The 21414-nt window shown below is 54.5% G+C and overlaps 2 protein-coding genes and 1 long non-coding RNA gene across 5 annotated transcripts in view; 1 reads left to right on the top strand and 2 right to left on the bottom strand.

Annotated features, from left to right (window-relative positions):
* Window positions 1-170: 170 nt before the first annotated feature.
* ADCY4 (adenylate cyclase 4) lies at window positions 171-16019 on the bottom strand. Of its 3 annotated transcripts, XM_009211320.1 has the most exons (26): window positions 15916-15997; window positions 15425-15609; window positions 13699-13896; window positions 13430-13591; window positions 12701-12850; window positions 12121-12269; window positions 11931-12042; window positions 11082-11209; window positions 10774-10932; window positions 10314-10446; window positions 9974-10147; window positions 8307-8350; window positions 8084-8170; window positions 7802-7871; window positions 7361-7458; window positions 5979-6063; window positions 5734-5871; window positions 5016-5126; window positions 4587-4771; window positions 4299-4383; window positions 3741-3899; window positions 1545-1691; window positions 1133-1240; window positions 902-1016; window positions 460-584; window positions 171-375 (listed from the first exon to the last, which is right to left on the bottom strand). In XM_009211320.1, the coding sequence occupies exons 2-26, from the start codon at window positions 15581-15583 to the stop codon at window positions 223-225; spliced, it is 3234 nt and encodes a 1077-aa protein (XP_009209584.1). In that variant the 5' UTR covers window positions 15584-15609; window positions 15916-15997; the 3' UTR covers window positions 171-222. The 3 variants fall into 3 exon arrangements, with proteins under 3 accessions (XP_009209584.1, XP_003901686.1, XP_021796781.1); XM_003901637.2 differs by having other exon boundaries at window positions 15425-16019; XM_021941089.1 differs by lacking the exon at window positions 12701-12850 and having other exon boundaries at window positions 15425-16019.
* Window positions 856-21414, top strand: part of LOC116275742 — a 36225-nt gene continuing 15666 nt past the window's right edge. Inside the window, exons 1-3 of the long non-coding RNA XR_004184964.1 lie at window positions 856-1108; window positions 4939-5157; window positions 5969-6130. This is a non-coding gene — a long non-coding RNA (uncharacterized LOC116275742). The remainder of the gene's footprint in view (window positions 1109-4938; window positions 5158-5968; window positions 6131-21414) is intronic.
* RIPK3 (receptor interacting serine/threonine kinase 3) lies at window positions 16948-20976 on the bottom strand. The gene is made up of 10 exons (XM_003901654.5): window positions 20731-20976; window positions 20381-20521; window positions 19937-20246; window positions 19339-19484; window positions 19166-19212; window positions 18799-18966; window positions 18621-18688; window positions 18031-18405; window positions 17830-17890; window positions 16948-17318 (listed from the first exon to the last, which is right to left on the bottom strand). Exons 1-10 carry the CDS (start codon window positions 20748-20750, stop codon window positions 17098-17100), a joined length of 1557 nt encoding a protein of 518 aa, XP_003901703.2. The 5' UTR covers window positions 20751-20976; the 3' UTR covers window positions 16948-17097.

Genomic DNA, 21414 nt, shown 5'->3' with positions numbered 1-21414 from the left:
ATCACTCCATTTCAACATGCTCAGTCTCACATGCATGCATGTGTGCACACATATGCACACACACACATACACACACTCACACTAAAATTGGCCTGGGAAGAATACTTCCCACTGAAGGGCAAGGAGAAGGTGATCCCCAGCTATATCAGCAGCTTCTGACATCAATGGGCTTCAGGCACACCAGAGTCTCTTTATTGAGGTTCTTAGAAGGGGAGTGCAATCTCAGCCTAGGGTAACTGAAGGAGGTCCACTTCGTGTCAAGTCTGTGTTCAGGAAGTAGGTGCAGAGCTGCCCTTTACCTTTCACCTTGATGACCCCCCGGCTGTAGCAGGTGTAGCCCAGGGACTGTAGGGCCCAGGCTGTCTCCTCAGTCACCTACAATTGGAAGAGGTGAAGGAATATGGAGGTGGCCCTATTCTTAGTTCCCCTCCCCCTATGCCTCCAATGTTGTTCACTCACTTGGATTTTGCCAAGGACTCCTGTACTCTCCATGCGGCTGGCCACGTTCACTGTGTTGCCCCAAATGTCATATTGTGGCTTCTGGGCCCCAATAACTCCAGCTACTACTGGTCCATGGTTCAACCCTAATAAGGGATGTGGTAATGACAGACTTGGAGAAGGAAGAGGGGAAGAGGAAGCACAAGGAACTAGAAGGAAGGGAGAAGAGCCTGGGGGGCCCTAGAGGAGAGGAGGGGTCTCTAAGGCTGGAGGAATGTAGCTTAAGAAAAAGAGTGGGAGAGCCTCATACCTCCTGGCCCAGCATCTTCACACCCCATCCCAGGGAGTGAGTTAGGAAAGGGACTTCAGGATGAACTGGGAGCAGCTAACAAAGGACTTGGAGTGGGGCAAGCTCAGGAAGGTGAGGAGGTACCAGACTGTTGCAGCAGGGGAAGTCTCTCACCCACACGCAGGCGGAAGTTGTTGAATGAATGCTTGTTGATGACGTCCAGCTTAGACCCCAGGGCAACGGCAAATTCCACCATAGTGCCAAGGTGGCTGCAGCTCCGTTCAGCATCCTGGCAATGGGCCCACGCACCAGGGTGGGCCAGTGAGGGCACAGGAATAAGTCCCACTAATGAGCCCATCAATGAGAGACCAGAGGAGGGTGGTAAGTAAGGAAGGGTTGCTGTACCTGTTGTGCATCCTGTCCAGAGGTGGCATTTAATCCTGTGGCTGCCATGTAGGTGCTCCCAATGGTCTTGATCTTCTCCACCCCACTGAACTTGGGCTTGGAGAGCAGCTGTATGTAGAGAAGAGTCCTGTCCCCAGTCTCTCTTACTCTCTCCATCCCCTCTCCCAGAAGCCCAGCCCCAAGCCTTTGGAGTTAAAGGATCAGGCTGTGGGAGTGGGGATGGTGCCAGGAAGGAGAGGGTTGGTGGTGGGCAATGTTGCTGGAGTGGGTAGATCTGGGGGATCAGAGGAGGCGAGGGAGTACTGTAGGGGGGAGGATTGACTTCATGGCCAGAAAAGCAAAGTGGAAGGAGGTACTGGGGAAAATTCTAGAATCTAGGACATAGGGTCTGGGAGACTCTTGGAATTTTCACCTCATCAAAATCAGCAATTATTTCATTGAGCAGCCTCAGACACTCTAGGCCCTCATGATTGATGTTGGATTCAGAGTAGAACTCCTTGAAGTCTGGGACTGAAGCGAAGAGGACACAAACGCATTCGTAGGACTGGTGGTAGAGATCCTGGGAGAGCAAGAGACTGGAGTGAGGGGTGCATGTCATGTTCCTCTCCTTTCTAGGTCTGCGTGGGGCCCTCCTCCCCCTGTCACATTCCTGGTCTCCCTGTTTAAGAAGAATTGGGAAGGAGGGAGAGGAGTAGGGCCAGGCTACCCCAGGGAAGTGACTTAGGAGTCAAAGCTTGGATCTCATTGTAATTCTAGAAAAGGCAGAGGTTTGGGGTCAGGATCACCTCACAGCAACACGAAGGGAATCACTCCTAGAAGTGGGATCCTGTCAATGTGAATTATTTCTATATCCTATCCTACTGCTGAAAGGTGTTTAAGTCAATTAAGTCAGCTACAAAACCAAAGGTAAAACGTGTTTAAGTGTTTAAGTCAGTTAAGATAGCTACAAAATGAAAGATAAAGTAAGCAACAATAGGGACTATGAGGCAAAGGGAAAATAAGAGTAAGATGATAAAGATGGAATCAGATCTGAGGGTGGTTCACAAAATGAGTGCCATGAAGTCCTATTTAGTCTTAGATTTTGGTTCTCAGCTTTCTAGCCACCAAAGTGAAGAGAGAAAAGGATCGATTACAACATTCCCTGTGTCTATTAGAGAAGAAACCAGAACTGATCTTGAGAGCAGGGAGCAGGCGGTGGGGGCATAAGGCTGTGAAAGAGCTCCTGAGCTGTTTCTTTTAACACCCCTCAATATGAGTCAAGAGCATTTCCATAGCAGAGGGCCAGCAGGTGATACAAATACGATGGTACAAATATGTGGGTGACTTTCTGATGGTTTGGCTCTAGTAAGATTTTTGAGGATCTAGAGCAGCAGCATCCAATAGAAATTTTTGCAGTGGAAACATTCCCTATCTGCAGTGTCCAATAGGGTGGCCACTAGATACAAGTGGCTGTTGAGCCCTGGAAATGTGGCTGATGCAACTGAGGAACTGAATATTTTATTTTAATTCATTAACATTAAATTTTCATACGCTAATGGCTACCATATTGGATAGTACGTGTCTAGAGAGAGGGGTGGACTGTATCCTCTAGACCAGCAGTCCCCAACCTTTTTGGCCCCAAGGATGGGTTTCATGGAAGACAAGTTTTCCATGCACCCAGGCTGTGGGGGGGATGGTTTTGGGATGAAACTGTTCCACTTCAGATCATCAGGCATTAGTTATCAGATTGGTGCAAAATTAATTGCTTTTTTTTTTTTTTTTGCCATTAAAAGTAATTACTTTTAGGTCGGGTGCAGTGCACCTATAATCTCAGCATTTTGGGAGGCCAAGGCAGGTGGATCACCTGAGATCAGGAGATCGAGACCAGCCTGGTCAACATGATGAAACCCTGTCTCTACTAAAAAAAAAAAATGCAAAAATAATTAGCCAGGCATGGTGGCAGGCACCTGTAATCCCAGCTACCTGGGAGGCTGAGGCAGGAGAATCGCTTGAACCCAGGAGACAGAGGTTTCAGTGAGCTGAGATCACACCATTACATGTACTCCAGCCTGAGGGACAAGAGTGAAACTCCGTCTCAAAAAAAAAAAAAGTAATTACTTTTAATTATATTACTTTTAATGGCAAAAACTGCGATTAATTTTGTATCAGCCTAATACATTTTCATAAGGAGTGTACAAACTAGACCCCCTTGCATGTGCAGTTCACAATAAGGTTCGAGTTCCTATGAGAATCTGATGCCGCTGCTGATCTGACAGGAGGCAGAGCTCAGGCGGTAGTGCTGGCCCACCGCTCACCTCACCTCTGCTGTGTAGCCAGTTCCCAACAGGCCATGGACCTGGGGTCTGGGGGCTGGGGACCCCTGCTCCAGACAGCTCCCATCAACACCTAAGCTTCTGGAATGTATGGAATGGTCATGAATTAGATAAGACATGCCTTCCAAGTAAGAATTTGAAATGCAATTTTGTGCTCACCAAAGACAGAATCTAAGATCTTGTGAAAACGAAGATGCTTGACAAGCACTAGAGAGAACCGGCCATAGGTCAAGACTTTCATCCGAAATTAGGCCCTATGGCATCCGTGGATCAGGAGTCAGGGGGTCAGGAGTCACCTCGTTGCGCCGGTTCTGGCCAATGAACTGGGGGGCCACGTGTGCAGGGAGCACGTTCTCCAAGAGCAGCCGAGTCAGGTTCTCCATCGTCTCTGTCTCCTCCCGCTCCTGCCTCAGCTTCTTCTTCCACAGGAAGTCCAGGCGGCAGTAGTACTCATTCTGGGGAGGGTCACCAGGGGCCGTGGGGAGACACAGAGCAGGGGAAGCGCAGCTTCTGCGTGTTCAGCCCCAACTCCATGATGCCTGAAACCACCCCCATCCCACCCCCAGTTTAGAAGTAGGGCTTAAGGTGCAAGTATCCTTGGAGAGAGACTATCCTTGAAATTAGATTCAGACTAGGGATACAGAATTGGCAGCAGACTTTTTCTAAAGCATGGGCTTTCCCAGATAGGGGTGTGGGAGAAAGGAGGGACGGGGAGTGGAGGAGAAAGAAAGGAAGCAGGAAGACTCGCTTAGAAGCTTCCAATGGGATTCAACCCTGGAGATTAGAAAGATCGAGTCACAAATATGGGGGCCACTCATAGGTGGGCCCTGGTGGGGCTGAGCTGGGTGACTTACCTGGCGAGCCAGGACAAGGAGGGTGAAGAAGAAGATGAAGAAGGAGATAGCACCCATGAATTTGGGCTCCTTCAGCACTCCGGGCCTGAAGGGGCCATGGATCAGGGTTGCCCCTTGCTCTGCCCATTCCTGGCCTTCTCCCTGCCCCCAGTGCCCATGTAGGCCTCCGCTTCCCTCCCACTTTGCCCTGTAGGTGATTCAGGTCAGTGAGGCCAGGACAGCTCTGCTGTATCCCATCTCACCCCCATCCCAGGGGGCCCGGCACCTCTGTCCAGCAGCTGTGCATACCCGGAGTCCAAGGGGCCCAGATAGAGGCGGACGATGAGGCAGTCGGACAGCCAGGCGTGGGAGTGCAGGAAGAGGGAGCAGGATGCTGCCAGCCACAGCAGGAGCAGCAGCAGCTTCAGCTCGAAGCTCATGTGCAGAAAGAGGGAGCAGGAGAGGAAGCCCAGCGTGCAGCAGTGCATGGAGTACTGTGGGGCCAGGCAGGGGTCAGGAGTGGGCATGTCCCACAGGCAGAGGGGGGACCCCTGAGGGCTCCCTTCCTGTCCCTCCCAGGCCCAGGTCCTATCTGGGAGAGAGGGGGCGTCATACACACTGATACACACTGGGTGTGACTTATGTCTGTTCTAATCCACAGAATGGAGTGTTCCTCCACTCAGGGGAGCTGTGGACTTGGGCTGAGGAAGGAGATTAAGGGCATGTGGGAACACTCACTGGGACACTGATGAGAGGCAGAGACCCAGGGAGCTCCCAGGAGAGGTTGGAAATCATGGAGGACACATTGGGAGCTTGGAAAGGGCAGTCTGATGATGCTGGGAAGAAGAACTGCAGACGAGATGAGGAGCTGAAGAGGCAGGTAGCTTCTTGGGCACAATGGTGGCTTGTGCTGGGTTTCAGCTGACCCAGGGATGAGTCAGGGCCAGACTCGTCCAAAGGGGTGGATTCTGCTATTTCTGGTAGGGAAGGGAACCTCAGCACTGGGGTCCTCACTGGGGGAGGAGTTGTGTGAGGGGCGTCAAGAGTACTTCTCTGACTCTGAGCCACTGTGTGAGCTCTTGCCAGCCACTTAGCCTCTCTGGGCCTTAGCTTCCTCTTCTGTAACTTGGCTGATGGGTGATTCCCAGGTGCCCTCCAGGAATAGAATTCTAGGAATGAGTCTAAATCCTGAAAAATCAGCCAAGTGATCTAAGTAATAAATAACTGCCTACACAGAAAAAAGATAAGAAGGACATTCACCGAAGTGTTATTAACAACTATTATGCCCAGATGGTAGATTGCTGGTGACTGTAATTTTTTTCTTTCTATTTATACAACATTTCCAGCATCTCCTGGGCTTAGTCCAGCTGCCTGCCCAAATCTAGGGGTTCCCTTTCAGTCCCTGGCAGGTCCAACATGCCCTGATGGGGGTGGATAGGGCCCCCTCTGTCCTCACCAGGCTGGTAATGGCCATGGCAAAGACAAGGAGGATGGTGGCGGTGCCCAAGGCTATTCTCAGTCCTGGTCGTGTGGCCACCAGGCCAGACAGTGCAGGCAGCCAGTGCAGCATCTTGGGGCCTTTCAGGACACACCTCTGTGGAGGGAGCATGGGCGTCTTAGCCATGGGGCTGGGGCACCCTCTTCAGGACAGGTTGTGACCAGGGCTCTGGCATGCCACTTCCACCCCTCAGCCCACCTCACCATCAGGTCCTCTGAGAAGCAGACAAAAAGGAGGAGGAGGAAGAGGAGGAAGGTGATGCTATACGTGATGGCCAGAGCTGGGGGCCTAAAGGGAGACAAAATCGAGGCCTTGAAGTGCCAGAACAGGCTCCCTGTGTGCTGTGAAGGTGCTGGTGAGTTGGGTGGGAGATGGGGGAAGTGGTTCTGGGGAATCTGGGTTGGCTGGCAATGGGGTCCCGGCTGATAAAACACATTGCATTCTAATGATCTGGGTTGGCTGGCTTAAGGGTCTAGAGCAGTGTTGAGGTGGAACAGGGACCCGTATGGTGGGGAGTGGGGGCTCACAAGAATGACCAAGGCTACGGCAGACCGATCTCTGGGTCTTTAGGCTAAAGCTCTTTAACCTGGCTGAGTTTTTTTTTTTTCTTTTTTTTGAGACGGAGTCTCGCTCTGTTGCCCAGGCTGGAGTGCAGTGGTGTCATCTTGGCTCACTGCAAACTCTGCCTCCAGGGTTTGAGCGATTCTCCTACTGTCAGCCTCCCGCGTAGCTGGGATTACAGGCATCTGCTATCTCACCCAGTGTATTTTTGTACTTTTAGTAGAGACGGGCTTTCACCGTGTTGGCCAGGCTGGTCTTGACTCCTGACCTCAGGTGATCCACCTGCCTTGGCCTCCCAGAGTGCTGGGATTACAGGTGTGAGCCATTGCACCTGGCCACGTGGCTGAGTTAACAAGTCCTCATCCCTGCTAGCAGTGGACTAGGAATGAGAGCCTACTTTCTTTTTTTTTTTTTTTTTTGAGACGGAGTCTCGCTCTGCCGCCGAGGCTGGAGTGCAGTGGCCGGACCTCAGCTCACTGCAAGCTCCGCCTCCCGGGTTTACGCCATTCTCCTGCCTCAGCCTCCCGAGTAGCTGGGAGTACAGGCGCCCGCCACCGCGCTCGGCTAGTTTTTTGTATTTTTTTTTTAGTAGAGACGGGGTTTCACCGTGTTAGCCAGGATGGTCTCGATCTCCTGACCTCGTGATCCACCCGTCTCGGCCTCCCAAAGTGCTGGGATTACAGGCTTGAGCCACCACGCTTGGCGAGGATCTACTTTCTAAGCTCACACATTTGCTGCCAGATTTGGGTTTCTCAATGGAAACAAACCCGCCTTCATGGAGATGTTGTTAGCACCAAAAGAGACGCTCATGGGAAAATGCTAGGGCTGTGTAGAAAGTCCACAGGATGTACAAGATTAAGATAATGACTGCGATTATCATTTTCCCCAGAAAACCCGTTTCCTCTGTGGGTAAGTGCCTGAAGCTAAGGGGAAGAGGTGAATGAAGAAAGTGTGGCCAGGGGTCATGAGGGCAAGGTGATCCGCTTGTGACAGCCAGGGCCTCCTTCGCCTGGGGCACTCTCACCTGTTTGTCACTAGCATCTGGATGATGAAGTTGGAGAGAAAAACCAGGAAGGTGCAGGCTTCATAGTATTTGAAGGCGGGGATTGCAGAGAGTCGGTACTGAAAGTGAGGGGGCCGGAGGTAGAGACAGGGTCCCGTGCTGCCCATCACCTTGAAGGCATCACTCCCGGGCAATGGGTGGGCTCCTCAGCCTCACCGCCAAGCCTCCAGTTCAGTTCCATGTAGACCCTACCAGTTCTCCAAGGAGCTACCCTCCTTCCTCCCTCTACCATCCAGTAGCTCAGTCTACAGAGTGACTTTCCTTTAGAGAGAGGCACAAGCTCCTCACCCCTAGGATCACAAACTGAGCAGACCTGGGGAGGAGACCCAAGGGCTGACCCCTCCCCAGCGCCAAGGAACTAAAGTTGGGAAGTCGTTTGGTGCCATCCACTCCACAGCTCACCTCTTTCTCCATCTCCTTCTCTCTGAAGTACAGTGTCAGTGGGTTGAAGTCCTTCGACTGCTTCCACTGTCTGGTGGGAGGTGGGAGGGTGGGTGAAAGCACCAGAGAGCAGAGGGCAGAGAAGGGCAGGAAGAGGGCAGAGAAGGGCAGGAAGAGGGCAGAGTGAGGGCAAGAGCAGGTGGTCAGGTGAGTCTTCCTTCCAGTCCCTCAGGGAGCACCATCCCTTCTCCACCACACGACCTCAGGGCCTGCAGCCCTCCCAGCCCTCTTTGTTCTCCGTACTTCTGTGAGTTGAGCTGCTCAATGACCTGGAAGAACTTGGCATCCCCGGTGTCCAGTTCATCATCTAGTCCACGGAGGGTACGGCTCCTGCACAGCAGTGAGAGCCAAGTACATCACCACAGAGACTCTCAGAGCATCTGGGCAAAGCAGGAGCAGACCCCCAGGGAGGATGGAGGGGGTCATCCAGACAGCCCCACTGGCAAAGGCTTTGGGGCCTCCTCACCGATCTAGGCTCCACTGGGGGCTGAAGGAAGCCAGGGTCTTCTCCTGTTGGGAGAGCACAGTGAGAGGTAGGCATGGTGGGTGTTTTCCCTGTAGTGAGGTAGACCATGAGCCACACTGCATGCTCTATACATGTCCTTGACCTTGGGCATTTCACTGGGCTCTTTCCTCTGCCTCTAATGACCTCTCTCTCCCCCAAATCCCACCTGCTCTTGAAGAAGAGGTTTGAACCTCCTTAAAGTAAGTTTCCCCCTGACTCTCTAGACTCCCAGGATCTGTGTGTGTGTGTGTGTGTGTGTGTGTGTGTGTGTGTCTGTGACGGAATCTTGCTCTGTCACCAGGTTGGAGTGCAATGGCGTGGTTTTGGCTCACTGTAACCTCTGCCCCCTAGGTTAAAGCGATTTTCCTGCCTCAGCCTCCCAGGTAGCTGGGATTACAGGCATGTGCCACCATGCCTGGCTAATTTTTGCATTTTTAGTAGAGAGGGGGTTTCACCATGTTGGTCAGGCTGGTCTCAAACTGCTGACCTCAGGTGATCTGCCTGTCTCAGCCTCTCAAAGTGCTGGGATTATAGGCGTGAGCCACAGCACCTGGCTGGATTTCTTTTTTCTTTCTTTCTTTCTTTTTTTTTTTTTTTGAGATGGAGTTTCTCTCTTGTTGCTCAGGCTGGAGTGCAGTGGTGCAATCTCAGCTCACTGCAACTTCCGCCTTCCAGGTTCAAGCAATTCTCTTGCCTCAGCCTCGTGAATAGTTGGGATTACAGGCACGCACCACCACGCCTGGCTAATTTTTGTATTTTTAGTACAGATGGGGTTTCGCCATGTTGGCCAGGCTGGTCTCAAACTACTGACCTCAAGCTATCCATCTGCCTCGGCCTTCCAAAGTGCTGGGATTACAGGCGTGAGCCACTGTGCCTGGCAAGATTTCTGATATTTGACTGATCCCCTGGAACTTCAGGGGCTAAGTGGATTTCTGTGCTAGTGAAGATCCTGCCTCAGGAGATACTCTTGAACAACAACCTTGCACCTAAGGTCATCTCATAGTCCCTGGGCTTGGAGCAATCCCCACACACCACTCCACCCACCTTAGAGGTCTCATCCTCCAACAGTCAGCTGAGCCTCAGCTTCTTCCTTCCCCTTCCTCCTGCCAGCTTAACCCTCTGACCTCTCCCCTACCTCATGTTAACACTTGGAATTAAGTACTTCCTGCAACCACTGCTGCCAGTGTCCTTCCCCCACTCCCCAGTGTTGGGGGGATTGAAGAAGAGAGCATGAAGTTTCAGAAACTGAGTTAAACAGAGCCATTTCCTGGTGCTATGGGTGTACAGCCCTACAATCAGAGACAGGAGGAAGTGGGGGTCCAACTGCCTATGTGGTGTCAGGGGAAGGCACTCTCCTGAGTAGATGCTGGGGAGTTATGGACATGGTGTCTGTAGGGATCTTGGATCTTCTCTGAGGTGAGCTGGAGGGCCCTTTCTCTGGAAGGAGGGGCAAGGAAGGGCCTGAACCAGTGACTGGGGTGACCAGACAGTTCAGGACTTTGGGATATCACAAATCATTAAGTGGCTCACTGGTGGTGGGGGCAGAGAAGGCTGGGTGGGAGTGGGGCCTGAGGATACTGGGGGTGGATTTAACTAAGCTCTGGGGCTCAGGGTGAAGGTGCGCATACCTGGAGAGGGGTGGAGGTGGACACAGGGCTGTCTACGTGGCTCAGGTGGGCAAAAGGCTTGGCTGCACCCCAGGACTCCAGGTAACGGGTCATCAGCAGTGATGGACGCATCTTGGGGCCCTCAAGCGAGGAGAGCAAGCCTCCTGCAGTGCCCTTCTCATCCTCCTCCTCTGCCTGGGACACATGAGGGCTGAGAGTAAAGATGACAGACACTCCCTCATTCTTCCTCCACCCCCCAGTAGGATCCAGGAACTCAATCTCTGGCACAGAAGAGATCAGGCCTGTTGACTGTGGGACAGTTTGTGTGGGCCAACCCACGGGGTCTGCGCTGGGCTTTTACCCGTGGATCGATGACCAGATAGGTGGGCTCCCCTAGCTCCCGAAGGTAGGGATCCCGATGCTCCATGCCTGCGTCCTCCACAGCATAAGCCCCTGCCAGCAGGGCCAGGGTAGCCCCTGTGATGTGCACTCGCCTGGAAGGAGGGAGGCAGTAGGGGTCAGCAGGGAGGGCCTTCACATCTCCTATTTCCTGCCCCCTCATGCCCGTGGCTCCTAGAACTGACAAACATCTCATGTCTTTTAAAGATCATTCCTGGAGGTCTGACTTCAAGAAAGAGCCTGTGTTACAGGAGGTGCCTCCCAGCTCCCCTCCCTGTACCCTAGGATCTCCCAAGCCCCATATGGGACCCATCTTAAGGTACTCATCTTGTGCTTATCTTAAGGAACTAACGAAAAGTTTGGCAGCCTGTGGTAGGCCTGGTTGGCCTTCTGCTGTAGCTGCCTAGGGCCATAGGTCTCACCCTGGTACACCGCCTGCCTCCATGTGGTTAGCCAGTGTGACATCATGGGACCAAACGTCATACTGCCACTTCTGCAGCCCGATGACTCCACAGAGTACACTGCCTGAGTGCACGCCCACACGCATGTTGATGTCCACGCCAGTGGCTGCCCGCAGTTTCCTGAGCAGAGTGAGTGTGGGGCAATCTGAGTCCTACCCTCAGCCCTGCCTATGAGACACCCCTGATTCTCACAAAGAGGACTTCTGTCAGTTGCCTGCTGCCCCCCACATCCACCCTCAGCACTCCTCCTGACCACCGCCTGAGCTGACCTGATGGCCCGGCACATGTCCAGCCCCATGCGCACGCAGTTGATGGCATGGTCTGGCAGTGAGAGTGGCAGTCCGGAGACACAGTAGTAACAGTCCCCCAGGATCTTGATCCGCATGCATTCATGCTCCTGGGAGTGTGTATGTGGGTGTGTAGAGGAACCTGGTTAGAGGCCAGAAGGGTAGGAGGGAGTTGGGAAAAGCGGGGAGCGAGTGTGGTATTCCTGAAGAACTTCCAAGGTGGGGTAGTGTTTAGATCAGATCTAGGGACTCCTTTCACCTGATATGGGGCTAACTGTCTTCCATGCAGATCTCTTTCTCAGAAGGGTTTCCCCAAGGGCTGGATGGCTGTGGCTCTTTCCACTTTTGGCAAGTGAAGGGGGTACCCAGAGTTGAATATGTGGTAGTGGTCTCAGGATTGAGAGGTTGGGGGGAACCCAAGAATTGGTTGCTTGGAGGTATCCCTGGAGTCTAAGCAGGTTGCTGGGCTGAGGTTGCATAGGGCAGAAATTTCTCTTGGAAGGGCCTCCTAAGGTTAGAATATGAAAACGTCTCTATAGATTTGGTCGTAGTGTCCAGAGACACATATGTTGGGGCTCTGAGCTTGTATGGGGCATTGTACTTGGGACATCTGTGGAGATATTGAGGGATCTCTGCAGGTTTCAGATGTGTGGTGAGCAGCTTCATGACTGGGAATGTTTGAGAGGGTTTCCTCTTTCCACTGGGATATCTGGGGGCCTGCATGCACTGAAGTGGGCCTGGGATCTTATAAGGTGGGAGTTTCCCTTGGAAGGGGCTACCCAGGATGGGAAATTTGAGGGTCCCTGGGTGGGGAGGGAAGCCTTCTCTGACCTTGGCGATCTGGTCGAACTTGCCAAAGAGCTCATTGAGCATGAGCACCAGCTCCTTAGGGGAACACTCGCTGGCCAGCCGCGTGAAGCCCACAATGTCAGCATACAGCACGCTGCATAGGGCAGACTGTGTCAGTGGGGCCAGGGTCTTAGCCCACAGGCTCCTCCCCTCCAGCCATTCTTCATCATACCTGACTCCCTGGTGCCTCTTGACATAGAGGCTGTGGAAATTGTTGGTGCTCTCTGGCCGTGACCCCTGTCCTGCCTGCAGCCGTGCCATGATCTCTGCTTTCATCTCTCGGGCCAGGTAGGCAGGAAGGATGGACAAGAGAAGGTGTTCCTAGAAGAGGTCACTATGAGTACCAACTCCTCTGCATCCTAAAGCCGGGAGCCCCTGCCCCCCAAATCACTCAGGAGCCCACACTGCCCACCACACGTGCTCCCCAGGATGCTCCCCCAGGTCCTCCCTCTGCACACAACAGGGCTCCAGCACCCCATCCTACATTGATCACCTTTAGGGACTGAACTCCCAGTATCAACACCTGAATGAGAGTTCACTTAATATCATAATGCCCTAAAGTGCTTTTTATAAGCTTTGGTTTGTGTGAGCCTCACAACCTTCTAAGATGGGCAATACCCACGTTTTATACAAAAGAGGAAACAGGTCAAGAAATCTGCCCAGAGTCACTGAACCTGTGGAGGACCCCCGTTATGTAATCTAAGCAACTCCTCTCTGGGAGCGCCGGTCTGGCCTTCCTAGGCCAGGCTAACCTGGTGCTTCTTTTCGGTGTCCAGCCGCCGGCGCGAGTGCAAGGAGCTGAGTGCCTCCCGGAACGTGGCCCGCAGGGCGCGCTCCATCAGCGCCTTGTGGTACACTCCTGCCACGTTCCCGCACAGGAACAGCACCGCATTTGCTGCCAACTGTGGGCGAAGGCCAGCCTCAGAGGAGGCGGGACCCGGGTGGTTGTCGTGTGTAGCTGGAATTGGTCTCAAAGACTGGCTGGGGGAGACTGGGTTCTACAGTGAGGGACCTAACTACTGTGGAACAAGTGGTGCCACACTGTGGCATCCCTAGGGGCGTTTCCCTTCCCAGATGCTCCCTGCTCCAGACTCTCGGCTGCTTCACCAATGCGACCTCTTAGGTCTGGAACCTTTGCAGGTACATTTCCTCTGTTTGGAATACCACTCCACTGTCGCTACCCACTTCCGTGGCACAAAACTTTTTTTTTTTTACATTCTGTGTCAAGGTTTCATTAACCAACATCTGTTGTCCCCGGGCAAACCACCACACGACTCCCTTCCTTGAGACCTGGATCCCTCTTCTGGTAACAGCAGGCATTGCACCACACTGTTGTACCAGCTCTGCGAAAGCAAGATTGGGTATCCTACTCCCAGCGTTGCACCCTGCCTTGGAGTCACAGCTCCACAACCCCACCAAAGGAGACTACTAGCACGTGACAGAGCCGTCCTGAGCGCAGCCTGTGCTACTTGCGTGCTCACCTGCGGCAGCAGTGCAGGCCGTGAGTCCGGCTGTGGTCCAAGATACAGCCCCAGGACCAGTAGATGCGAGAGTGAGGAGGCGAGGCCCGCGACGGCGGCGTCCCGCATGCCCAAGGGCAGCATGGCATACACCGTGAAGATGACGAAGAGAAAATAGGACACCTGGGGGCGGGGCGCGGAAAGCCGAAGGCCAGAGTGGGACTATTCAAGGCCTGGTGAGGGATCGAAGCCCGGGCCGTCCCCGCTGCCCTGCCTGCCGCCCCTCTCACCTGGTCCCAGGCGCTCACCACGCCCCCGGTGAACAGGAAGGCGTGACCTAGCGCTAGCAGCGCGACCCATACCAAGCCAGACAGAGGACGCGTCCAGCGCTGCAGTCGCTGCTCACGGGAAGCGAGGCCCAGCAGCAGCGAGAAGCCGCCCAGCGCGCACAGCACAGTGGTCAGGAAGCTCGGGTCTGAGGTCAGCTCCTGTAGGCAAGGGGTGTATGAGGCAAGATTGTGACAGGGAGAAGGAACGAACCTGATAAAGGAAGAGCCGGCAGCCCAGCCCCTCAGCCCAGTTCTGAAAGACGTCTCAAGCCTAAGTACTAAAAGGAGGCAAGGCACCTCCGCTTACCATTCTCTTTAGGTTGAACCATTTGAAATTGCTTGTGTCCTACTGTTTTTATCCAGACTCAGCAATCTCGTATGATTTTTGTTGGTTGGTTGGTTAGTTTTTTGAGACAGAGTCTTGCTCTGTCGCCCAGGCTGGAGTTCAGTGGCAAGATCTCGGCTTACTGCAACCTCTGCCTCCGGGTTCAAGTGATTCTCGTGCCTCAGCCTCCCGAGTAGCTGGGATTACATGCTACCGCCACCACGCCCGGCTGAATTTTTTTTTTTTTTTTTTTGCATTTTTAGTAGAAGACAGGATCTCGCCAAGTTGCCCAGGCTGGTCTCGAGCTTCTGGGCTCAAGCGATCTCCCACCTCGGCCTCCCAAAGTGCTGGGATTACGGGCGTGAGCCACCGCGCCCAGCCTCCTGCGGTCCAACCTATTATCTTGCTGAGCCTGGGACAGCTACCTAGAAGATCTGGCTCCCATCCCTATTTGTGAATCCATGACTTTTCTGAGCCTCAATTTTCTTATCTGTCAAACGGGAACCAAAGCTTCATGAAACAAGTAAAAGATAGATCCTAGCTCACAAGAAGGCACTTCGGAATGAATGTCTCCAAATCTGGCCAATTTGCTCGGGAGATTCCCGGCGGCGCGGGGGCCGGCGGCTGGCAGCTCGGAGGGCGGTGCGAGGCAGTGCTCGAGCAGCAGGGGGCGCCAGGACCCGCGGCGTCCCGCACCTTCCTGACCGCCAGGGCTGCGATCTCGCCACCTGCCTCAACTCCTTGCAGAATTTCCACCGTCGTCCCCGCGTTTTGTCCCCATCTCTTCCCGGATTTCGGCGTGGACCAGCAAGGATTGGCCGCGCCCAGTGATTTTCCCACTTTGCCTCCAAGGAGTAAAAAGAAAACCCGGGGCAGGCCATTTCTAGAATTTGATTGAAGACCCCCTTCCTTCCCAAACAGGAACTGGACATGGGTTTACTTTGGGACTCAGTAAGAGCCGGGTGGAGGGTGCCTTCTGGGAGTCTGTGGGCACAACTGCCCCACATCCCCTAAGAGGCAGAGAAAGGCAGGAAATGAATTCCTCAGGGGCCTCCTAGAATTTCCCTTTTGGAAAACTGGAAAATCCGGTGATGGATTTATTGTAGAACCCGTAGACCACGGACGTTCATGAAGTCTGTCAGAACCCGGACAGAAACTAGAAGCATCCAGGACTCAGCTTTCTCCCTGCGCAGACCCAGAATGGTACAGTGACTTGCCCAGGGTCACTGCAGTTCCTAGCCAGATTCAATGGTTCTTTCTCGGCTCCCAGCAACGAAACACATCGAAAAAAAGACCCCACAAACCCCAACCCCGAAAATGCTACCCAGGCAGCGACCCTCCCGCAGCGGCGGCCCGGCTCACCCTGCCGCTGGCCCAGGCAACCACGAGCAGCGCCGCGAGCGCACAGAGCACGATCCCCAGCAGCAGCAGCAGCAGCGGGTACTGCTGGCTCAGGCTGTAGTAGGTCTCGTAGAAGAGGTCTTCGCTGGGGGGTGGCCGGGGGCTGAAGAGGCGGGCCATGATCTCCCCCGCCCAGAGTCCCGAGGCTGGCTAGGGCCGGGCGCCGGGTTACCTCCTTCGGCCCGGCGGGCCGCACCTGAGCTTTTCTAACCCGCTCCAAGCCGCTACCTCCCCGCGCCCCCAAACCTCGTGGTAATCCCGTCTCCTTTTTCAGGCCCTCCCTGCGGCCTCCCAGCCCGCTCCCAGCTGGCTATGAGGGGATCCCTCAGTCCTTTCCTCCTCCTCCCTCGTGCCCGGATTGTGGAGGTGCCCTAGCAAAGCTTCATCGCCAGGAGGGCAGGATTTGGGGTTGGTGCGAGGGAGCCCTGGGTTCCCCTGTCCCCCGAACTCACTGCCCGGGCGCTGGCGCAGCGGAGTGGGCTAGGCCCAGGGAGGCAGCCGGGGACCTGATGGCGGAGTCACGCTCGCCGCTGCGCTCTGGCTCAGAGTCCCGGGCGACAGGAGCTTCCCTCCAGGCGCCGCGGCCCCCCTCCCACTTCCCCGACGGGACAGCCCGGCCCCTTCCTGTGCCGAAGCCGGACTCCCCTGGTCTCCTCCCGCACTTGGTTTTGTCTCTCTTAACACCATCGCCTTCCCGCCTCAGCCCCTTCAGGGAAGGGCAATGTGGACCCTGGGAGAGATGCGAAGGGGTGGCTGGAGTGGACCGAATAGGGTGTGTCCAAATGGGGGTGAACGTTTGGTAGTGGGGAGACTGAGGGCGGGGGGCTGAAGCCTGGCGAGAATGTAGGGAAGAATGTGAGTCCTGGTGGGGATCTAGGTCAGAGCTGGGGGCGCTCATTCTCCTCGTCTCTCCGCCTGGCTGGCAACCACTACTACCAGGTTTGAACTGTTCCGTGGGAGGGGGTGCGCGTGTGTATAGCTTTAGGAGCCATAGCTTTCCACTCCCGAAGAGCAGCTGGGAATCAAAAGGGAAGCAATGTCTAGGAAGCAACCTGAGTGTGTGGTGGAGGCAGGTATGGGACCTCATGATCTCTAAGAACCTGAGGGCACCGTGGGGGACCTGGTCTGTGATCTTTCACACTCACTCATCCCTTCCCAGAGCGCTGCAACTGAGTTGAGATCCCAGAAGAAAAGGGACCAGAGCCTCTATCCCCAGAGTTTAGGGTTAGGGTGGGGTCGCCATCCTAGGCTTTAAAGGAAGCACTGCCCTGAGATTAGAGTGGTCTGGGGAACCAGGCCTCTGGGATTCCTTCCTGTTGTAGCTGGCTGTGCCCTGACCTTGTGTGCCAGGCCGTTGCCCACTCCCAGCCCCCAGCATCCCCGCTTCCTGCCATAGCAGAGTTGTGGTGCCTCCCTATCCCTCACTGGCAGCTCCCACCCCCATCCCAGTCCCTCCCTGCCCCTGGCTGAGCTCAGACTTTGGCTAGCATTCCATCATGTTTATTGACTCCTGGGGGACAGATCACAAAGTCAGTTTGTGGGCAGTCCAGACTGCCCTAGAAGGAAGTCAGGGGCCTCAAGGGGTGGCGCTCTTCCTTAACTCGTAACTCTTGGAGGCAAGCTCTGAAGGTGCTTTATTTTCCACTATGATTATACCAACCATGTGGCCCGCTCCAGTTTTCAGGTTCTTCAGGGCCTTCTTGCGAACCTGTTGGTGGGGGGTGCTGCCAGCCCCTCCCCGTGCCCGAAGGTGCCAGGCCCCCTGTGGGCAAGGCAGTTGTCTGTTGCATAGTCAAGTAGTTGTTGTCTCCAACTTGCACCCCAGAACAGTAGTGTAAGTTAATGAGTGGTCGCCCTTTAAGAGAAATAGTGATGGTGGCAGGAGGGTTTAGCTGTCAGAAAGGCCAAGTTGGGGGTGGGTGGGGAGTATGAGGTCTCCACCCCCAACTTGGCCTTGAGTGGAGTGGTCGCCCAAATGGCTGTGTTAAGGTGTGTCCTGTGCCCTTCCCTTCAGAGTTCCTCTCCAGAATTGGCTTAGCAGAAGCTCTAGAGAGTAGCAATTGACATTTGAGACCCTGATCTTTTTTGCTGGGAAGTCCTCTGGACTGCTGAAACAATGGAACTTAGGGGGCTCACAGAGCTGATGCTGTGGAAAGTTAGAAAACTCAGGGACAAATCCAAGCTTTGTTGTGTGACCTCAGAGGGCTCCTTTCTCAGGGGGTGTCAGTTTTCCCATTTATGAAATGAGGTTGAGTTAGATCATCTCCCCTCCCCTCCACAAAATACCCTGAATCTAGATATAGATCTGGAGGAGGAGTCTCGTGGAAGAATTGAACAGGGAAAAGAAAGAGGTGGAGAGTGGGTACCTGTTACTGGATTTGGCTCCGGGGTCCTGGAGGACCAGTTCATGCCATGTCTCTCAGTGCCCTGCAAACAGCACAGAGCATCCAGTTCTGTCCTGGAGCCTGGACCGCCCAGTGCACTCCTCTCAGCCTCAAGTTTTGCCTGGCAAGGGGACAGCATTTATAGGACTCTTAGTGCAGCCCCTAATCCTGCCAATGTCTCACCTGATTCCCCTGGGGTCCAGGACTTGGTGTTCCAGTTGATGTGGGGCTGGGCATCTGGTTTCTGAAAGTTGAGGTCTCTGGAGTCTGGGGAGGTTGGGCCACTGAATCTGAAGATGTCCCTGCTGTCCTGGCTTGCAGAACCTGCTCCTCTTGTGCCCTGCTCCTCTTGGTAAGGCTCGGGTATTTTTCAGGAACAGAGCTGGGAGACCCCTCTAGATTCAGTTTGTTTAGCAGCTCAGAAACCATGACATCATTACGAGAGTGTTGGTTTCCTGTGGTTCTCCTAAAGCCATCCATTTCTGTCCCTCCTTGGCCTGACTCTGGGGTAGAAAATCTCAGATTGCTGCTCCTGAGCTCAGATAGGAAATTCTTTACCTGCAGGGATGGGAGGAGTTTGCTGAGTATGACTTGGATGAGCCAGAGTAAACCCAAGGGAGTAGTCTCTTGGAACTCAGGGGTGGGCTGGGGAGGGTGAGGACAAAGGTCAAGGCATAAAAAAGCTGTGGTTAATGGTGAGTCATTGGATGGCCAGGTAGCCATGTTGTGCCATCCCTGACCAGCTCCTGGAGAGGGGTGATGTTGGCGCTCACTGTGGAGACAGCAGCATTTATATTGTTCTCCACCATCTGGAAGGCTTCATCAGTTTTTGGTAGGCATTCTAGAGGGACAGCAGAGTGGGTTGCAGGTGAGCAAATCTTCTTTTGCTGAGGAAAGCCCCATGCTGACAGACCCAAGCTTACCCCAGATCCAGCTAATTGGCCAGCTCACCCTGGAAGGAGGGTCTGTCCTTGGGCTCACTGCTCCAGCAGAGCTGCATTAGCTCCTTCAGTCCTTCTAAGCCGGGAGTCTCAGGCCCGGCTTGGGGCAGCTCAGTCAATGAGGGCCGGGTCTGCCTCCTGCACACTGCTCCACACACCAGTGATGCTTCTGTTGGCACTGGAGTAGGGGAGGACGGTGAGAAGAGAAGGCATTCGGGGAATATCTGCTCCATCATGGAAAGAGGCAGGGAGTGTAATGTGGGGGCACAGGGAGGGAGGAGGGCAGTCTTAGTAGGTGAGCAGGAAGGGGAAGCTTTGGGGCTTTCAAGAGAAGGGCACCTGGGGTTAAGGATCCCAGAATCTGCCTAGAGTCTTACACTCAGCTTCTCTTCCAGCAAGCACTGCCCACATTAGGATCCCGAAGCTGCAGGAGACACAAAGCTGAGGACCAGTCCAATCACTGGCAAGACTCCTTTCCTATACATCACCCCCTGGGAGGGCCCAGAGAAGTGTAGGAATCCCGGCTGTGTGTTTGGGCTGGGATCCTTACCTGTAGACATCACTGGCTGTGGAGGCCTTCCGGTTTACATTAACAAACAGTTCTGGGGCCAAGTAGCCCAGGGTGCCCCCTGGCTCCCTGGATGCTGTCCCTGACTGTGAGCCTCCCTGAAATGTGGACAGGCCAAAATCTGCCAGCTGCAAAGGAAGGAAAGAAGTGGGAGGTAGGGAAGACAAGGGGGCCAGGCAGCCTCCAGAAACCCCCTTGCCCCCAGAAGGTTCAGATTCAGCTTTGTAAAGGGAGTGTGGAGGTCAAGAGAAGAGGCTCCCTTGGATAGTAGATCTGGGTGCCTGTGGTAGGGCTGGGTCAAGGTCTGAGTCTCCAGGGCTGTGTCAGCCATGACTCTTTGGAGGGGTTGGTGGGGCAGCTGGTGGAAATGACTTGTGTGGGTCGGGGCCTCTATCACCTGGTATGGCAGGAGCTAAAACTCCTGGCTGGGCTTTGTGCCCTGGCAGCCCTGTGTCCAGAGGGAGAGGCTACGCCTATTCAATAGACAGGGCTCTGGAGGTCTGGTGTCCAGTGGGCCTGGCTGGAGCTGCTCTGGGGTGGGACCTTGTCCTGAGGCTGAGAGGGGTGTAGACCAGCTGACCTTGACGTGCAGCTCTGGGTCCAGCAGGACATTGGATGGCTTGAGGTCCCGGTGCAGGAGCACCGGGTTCTGGTTGTGCAGGTAAAACATCCCAAGCACCACTTCTTTCAGCAGGCGGCAAAGCAGCGGCCAGGGCCTAGGGCACTGGGGCTGCAGCAGCTGGGACAGGGAGCCGTTCTCCATGAATTTAGTCACCAGAGCTGGCTTGGGCATGTGGTCCCAGTTCACCTTCTCGACGACCCCTTCTAGGCGCAGCACAAATTCGTTATCCAGACTTGCCATGGCCTTGACCTCCCTGGATATCGCCTTCCTACACTCCAGGAGAGAGCCGGAGTCAACCGGGGTCGTGGGAAAAATCCCTCCATTCCCCATTCAGGCCCCAGAGCACAGTGGCTCCACCTTTTTGGCCAGATTGCGGCCAGTGGGGCAACCGGGGTCACTCACGAGTTTACAATCTTGACCGCCACATCGTAGCCCCACTTCCTATGTCGCGCCCGGAACACTGTGCCGAACCCGCCTCTGCCGACGAACTCCTGGTTTTCCAGTTCCTCGATGGACACCAAGGAGGCGGAGGCACCACTGGGCCTGAGACAGGGGTGTCGCCCACTAGCCGGCAGTGCCCTACGCCAGCGCTGCTCCCCGCGCCCCTGTGACTCGGCGCTCTTACTGCAATCCCCGGCCTCTCTCGCCGGCCCCCACCGTCTCCAGACTCAAAGGCGTTCTCTGAGCGAGTCCGTGGGGCGCTCTGGGTGTGAATGTCGGAGGCTACGATCGACATGCCACTCCCTACTCACCATAACTTGACGCACGACATCAGGCTGGAAGGTGCGAGGGGGCCTCTGGAAATTGCCAGCAGTAGGAGATGGAGTGACTTCTGGGGCTGCGGTCTTTGGCAGAGAGGGGAAGGGATCTGTCTCTGCAGGGATCAGTCTCTAGACCAAGACGGTGACTCCACTTTCCGGGTTACTACCCGTATTCTGAGTTGACTGAACAACTTCCCTTACAGGCGCCTCTACAGTCCCGCCCCTGGGGTGGGGCAGGGGGCAAACCGAAAGCTAGTGCCTTTCTCCCTGACTAGCGTTTCCTGAGTGCCTGCCGCATGCAGCGGCCAGGTTAGGTGTGGCTGGGCATTGAGGATGTTAGGGAATGGGTCCTCACCTTCCAGGAACCCACAATCAACCCACTCCTACAGTCAAAGCCTTCCCTTTTCCCACAGGATTTCCTGCTCCACCACCTGCCAGGCCATGAGTGGAGATGGTGCTTAGGCAGGTTTTATGGTTTTAGGGCTCAGCTCTCTCATAGCTGCCCTAAGATCATAGCCAATGCATATATAAAACTTATCATGCACCAGGTACATAGATTAGCTTATTTAATTCTCACACGAACCCTAAGGGGATAGGTACTGCTTTTATTACCTTTCTATAGATGAGGAAACTGAGACACTGAGAGTTTAAGTACCTTGCCTAAGCCCATATGGA

Source organism: Papio anubis, chromosome 7 (genome assembly GCF_008728515.1).
Source record: "Papio anubis isolate 15944 chromosome 7, Panubis1.0, whole genome shotgun sequence".
NCBI lineage: Eukaryota > Metazoa > Chordata > Mammalia > Primates > Cercopithecidae > Papio > Papio anubis.
This window is presented reverse-complemented; position numbering and strand designations above follow the sequence as displayed.

What these genes read in the sequence shown, in the direction of transcription:
- ADCY4 (XM_003901637.2), bottom strand. Translation starts at nt 15,583, where the DNA reads ATGGCCCGCCTCTTCAGCCCCCGGCCACCCCCCAGCGAAGACCTCTTC. An exon ending in TAATTGCTGATTTTGATGAG is followed by an intron (nt 1,241 to 1,544) that starts GTGAAAATTCCA and finishes CTCTACATACAG; the next exon opens with CTGCTCTCCAAGCCCAAGTT. An exon ending in CTGGACAGGATGCACAACAG is followed by an intron (nt 1,017 to 1,132) that starts GTACAGCAACCC and finishes GCCCATTGCCAG; the next exon opens with GATGCTGAACGGAGCTGCAG.
- RIPK3 (XM_003901654.5), bottom strand. Translation starts at nt 20,750, where the DNA reads ATGTCGTGCGTCAAGTTATG. An exon ending in GCGGTCAAGATTGTAAACTC is followed by an intron (nt 20,247 to 20,380) that starts GTGAGTGACCCC and finishes CCTGGAGTGTAG; the next exon opens with GAAGGCGATATCCAGGGAGG. An exon ending in TGCTGGAAGAGAAGCTGAGT is followed by an intron (nt 18,967 to 19,165) that starts GTAAGACTCTAG and finishes CCCCTACTCCAG; the next exon opens with TGCCAACAGAAGCATCACTG.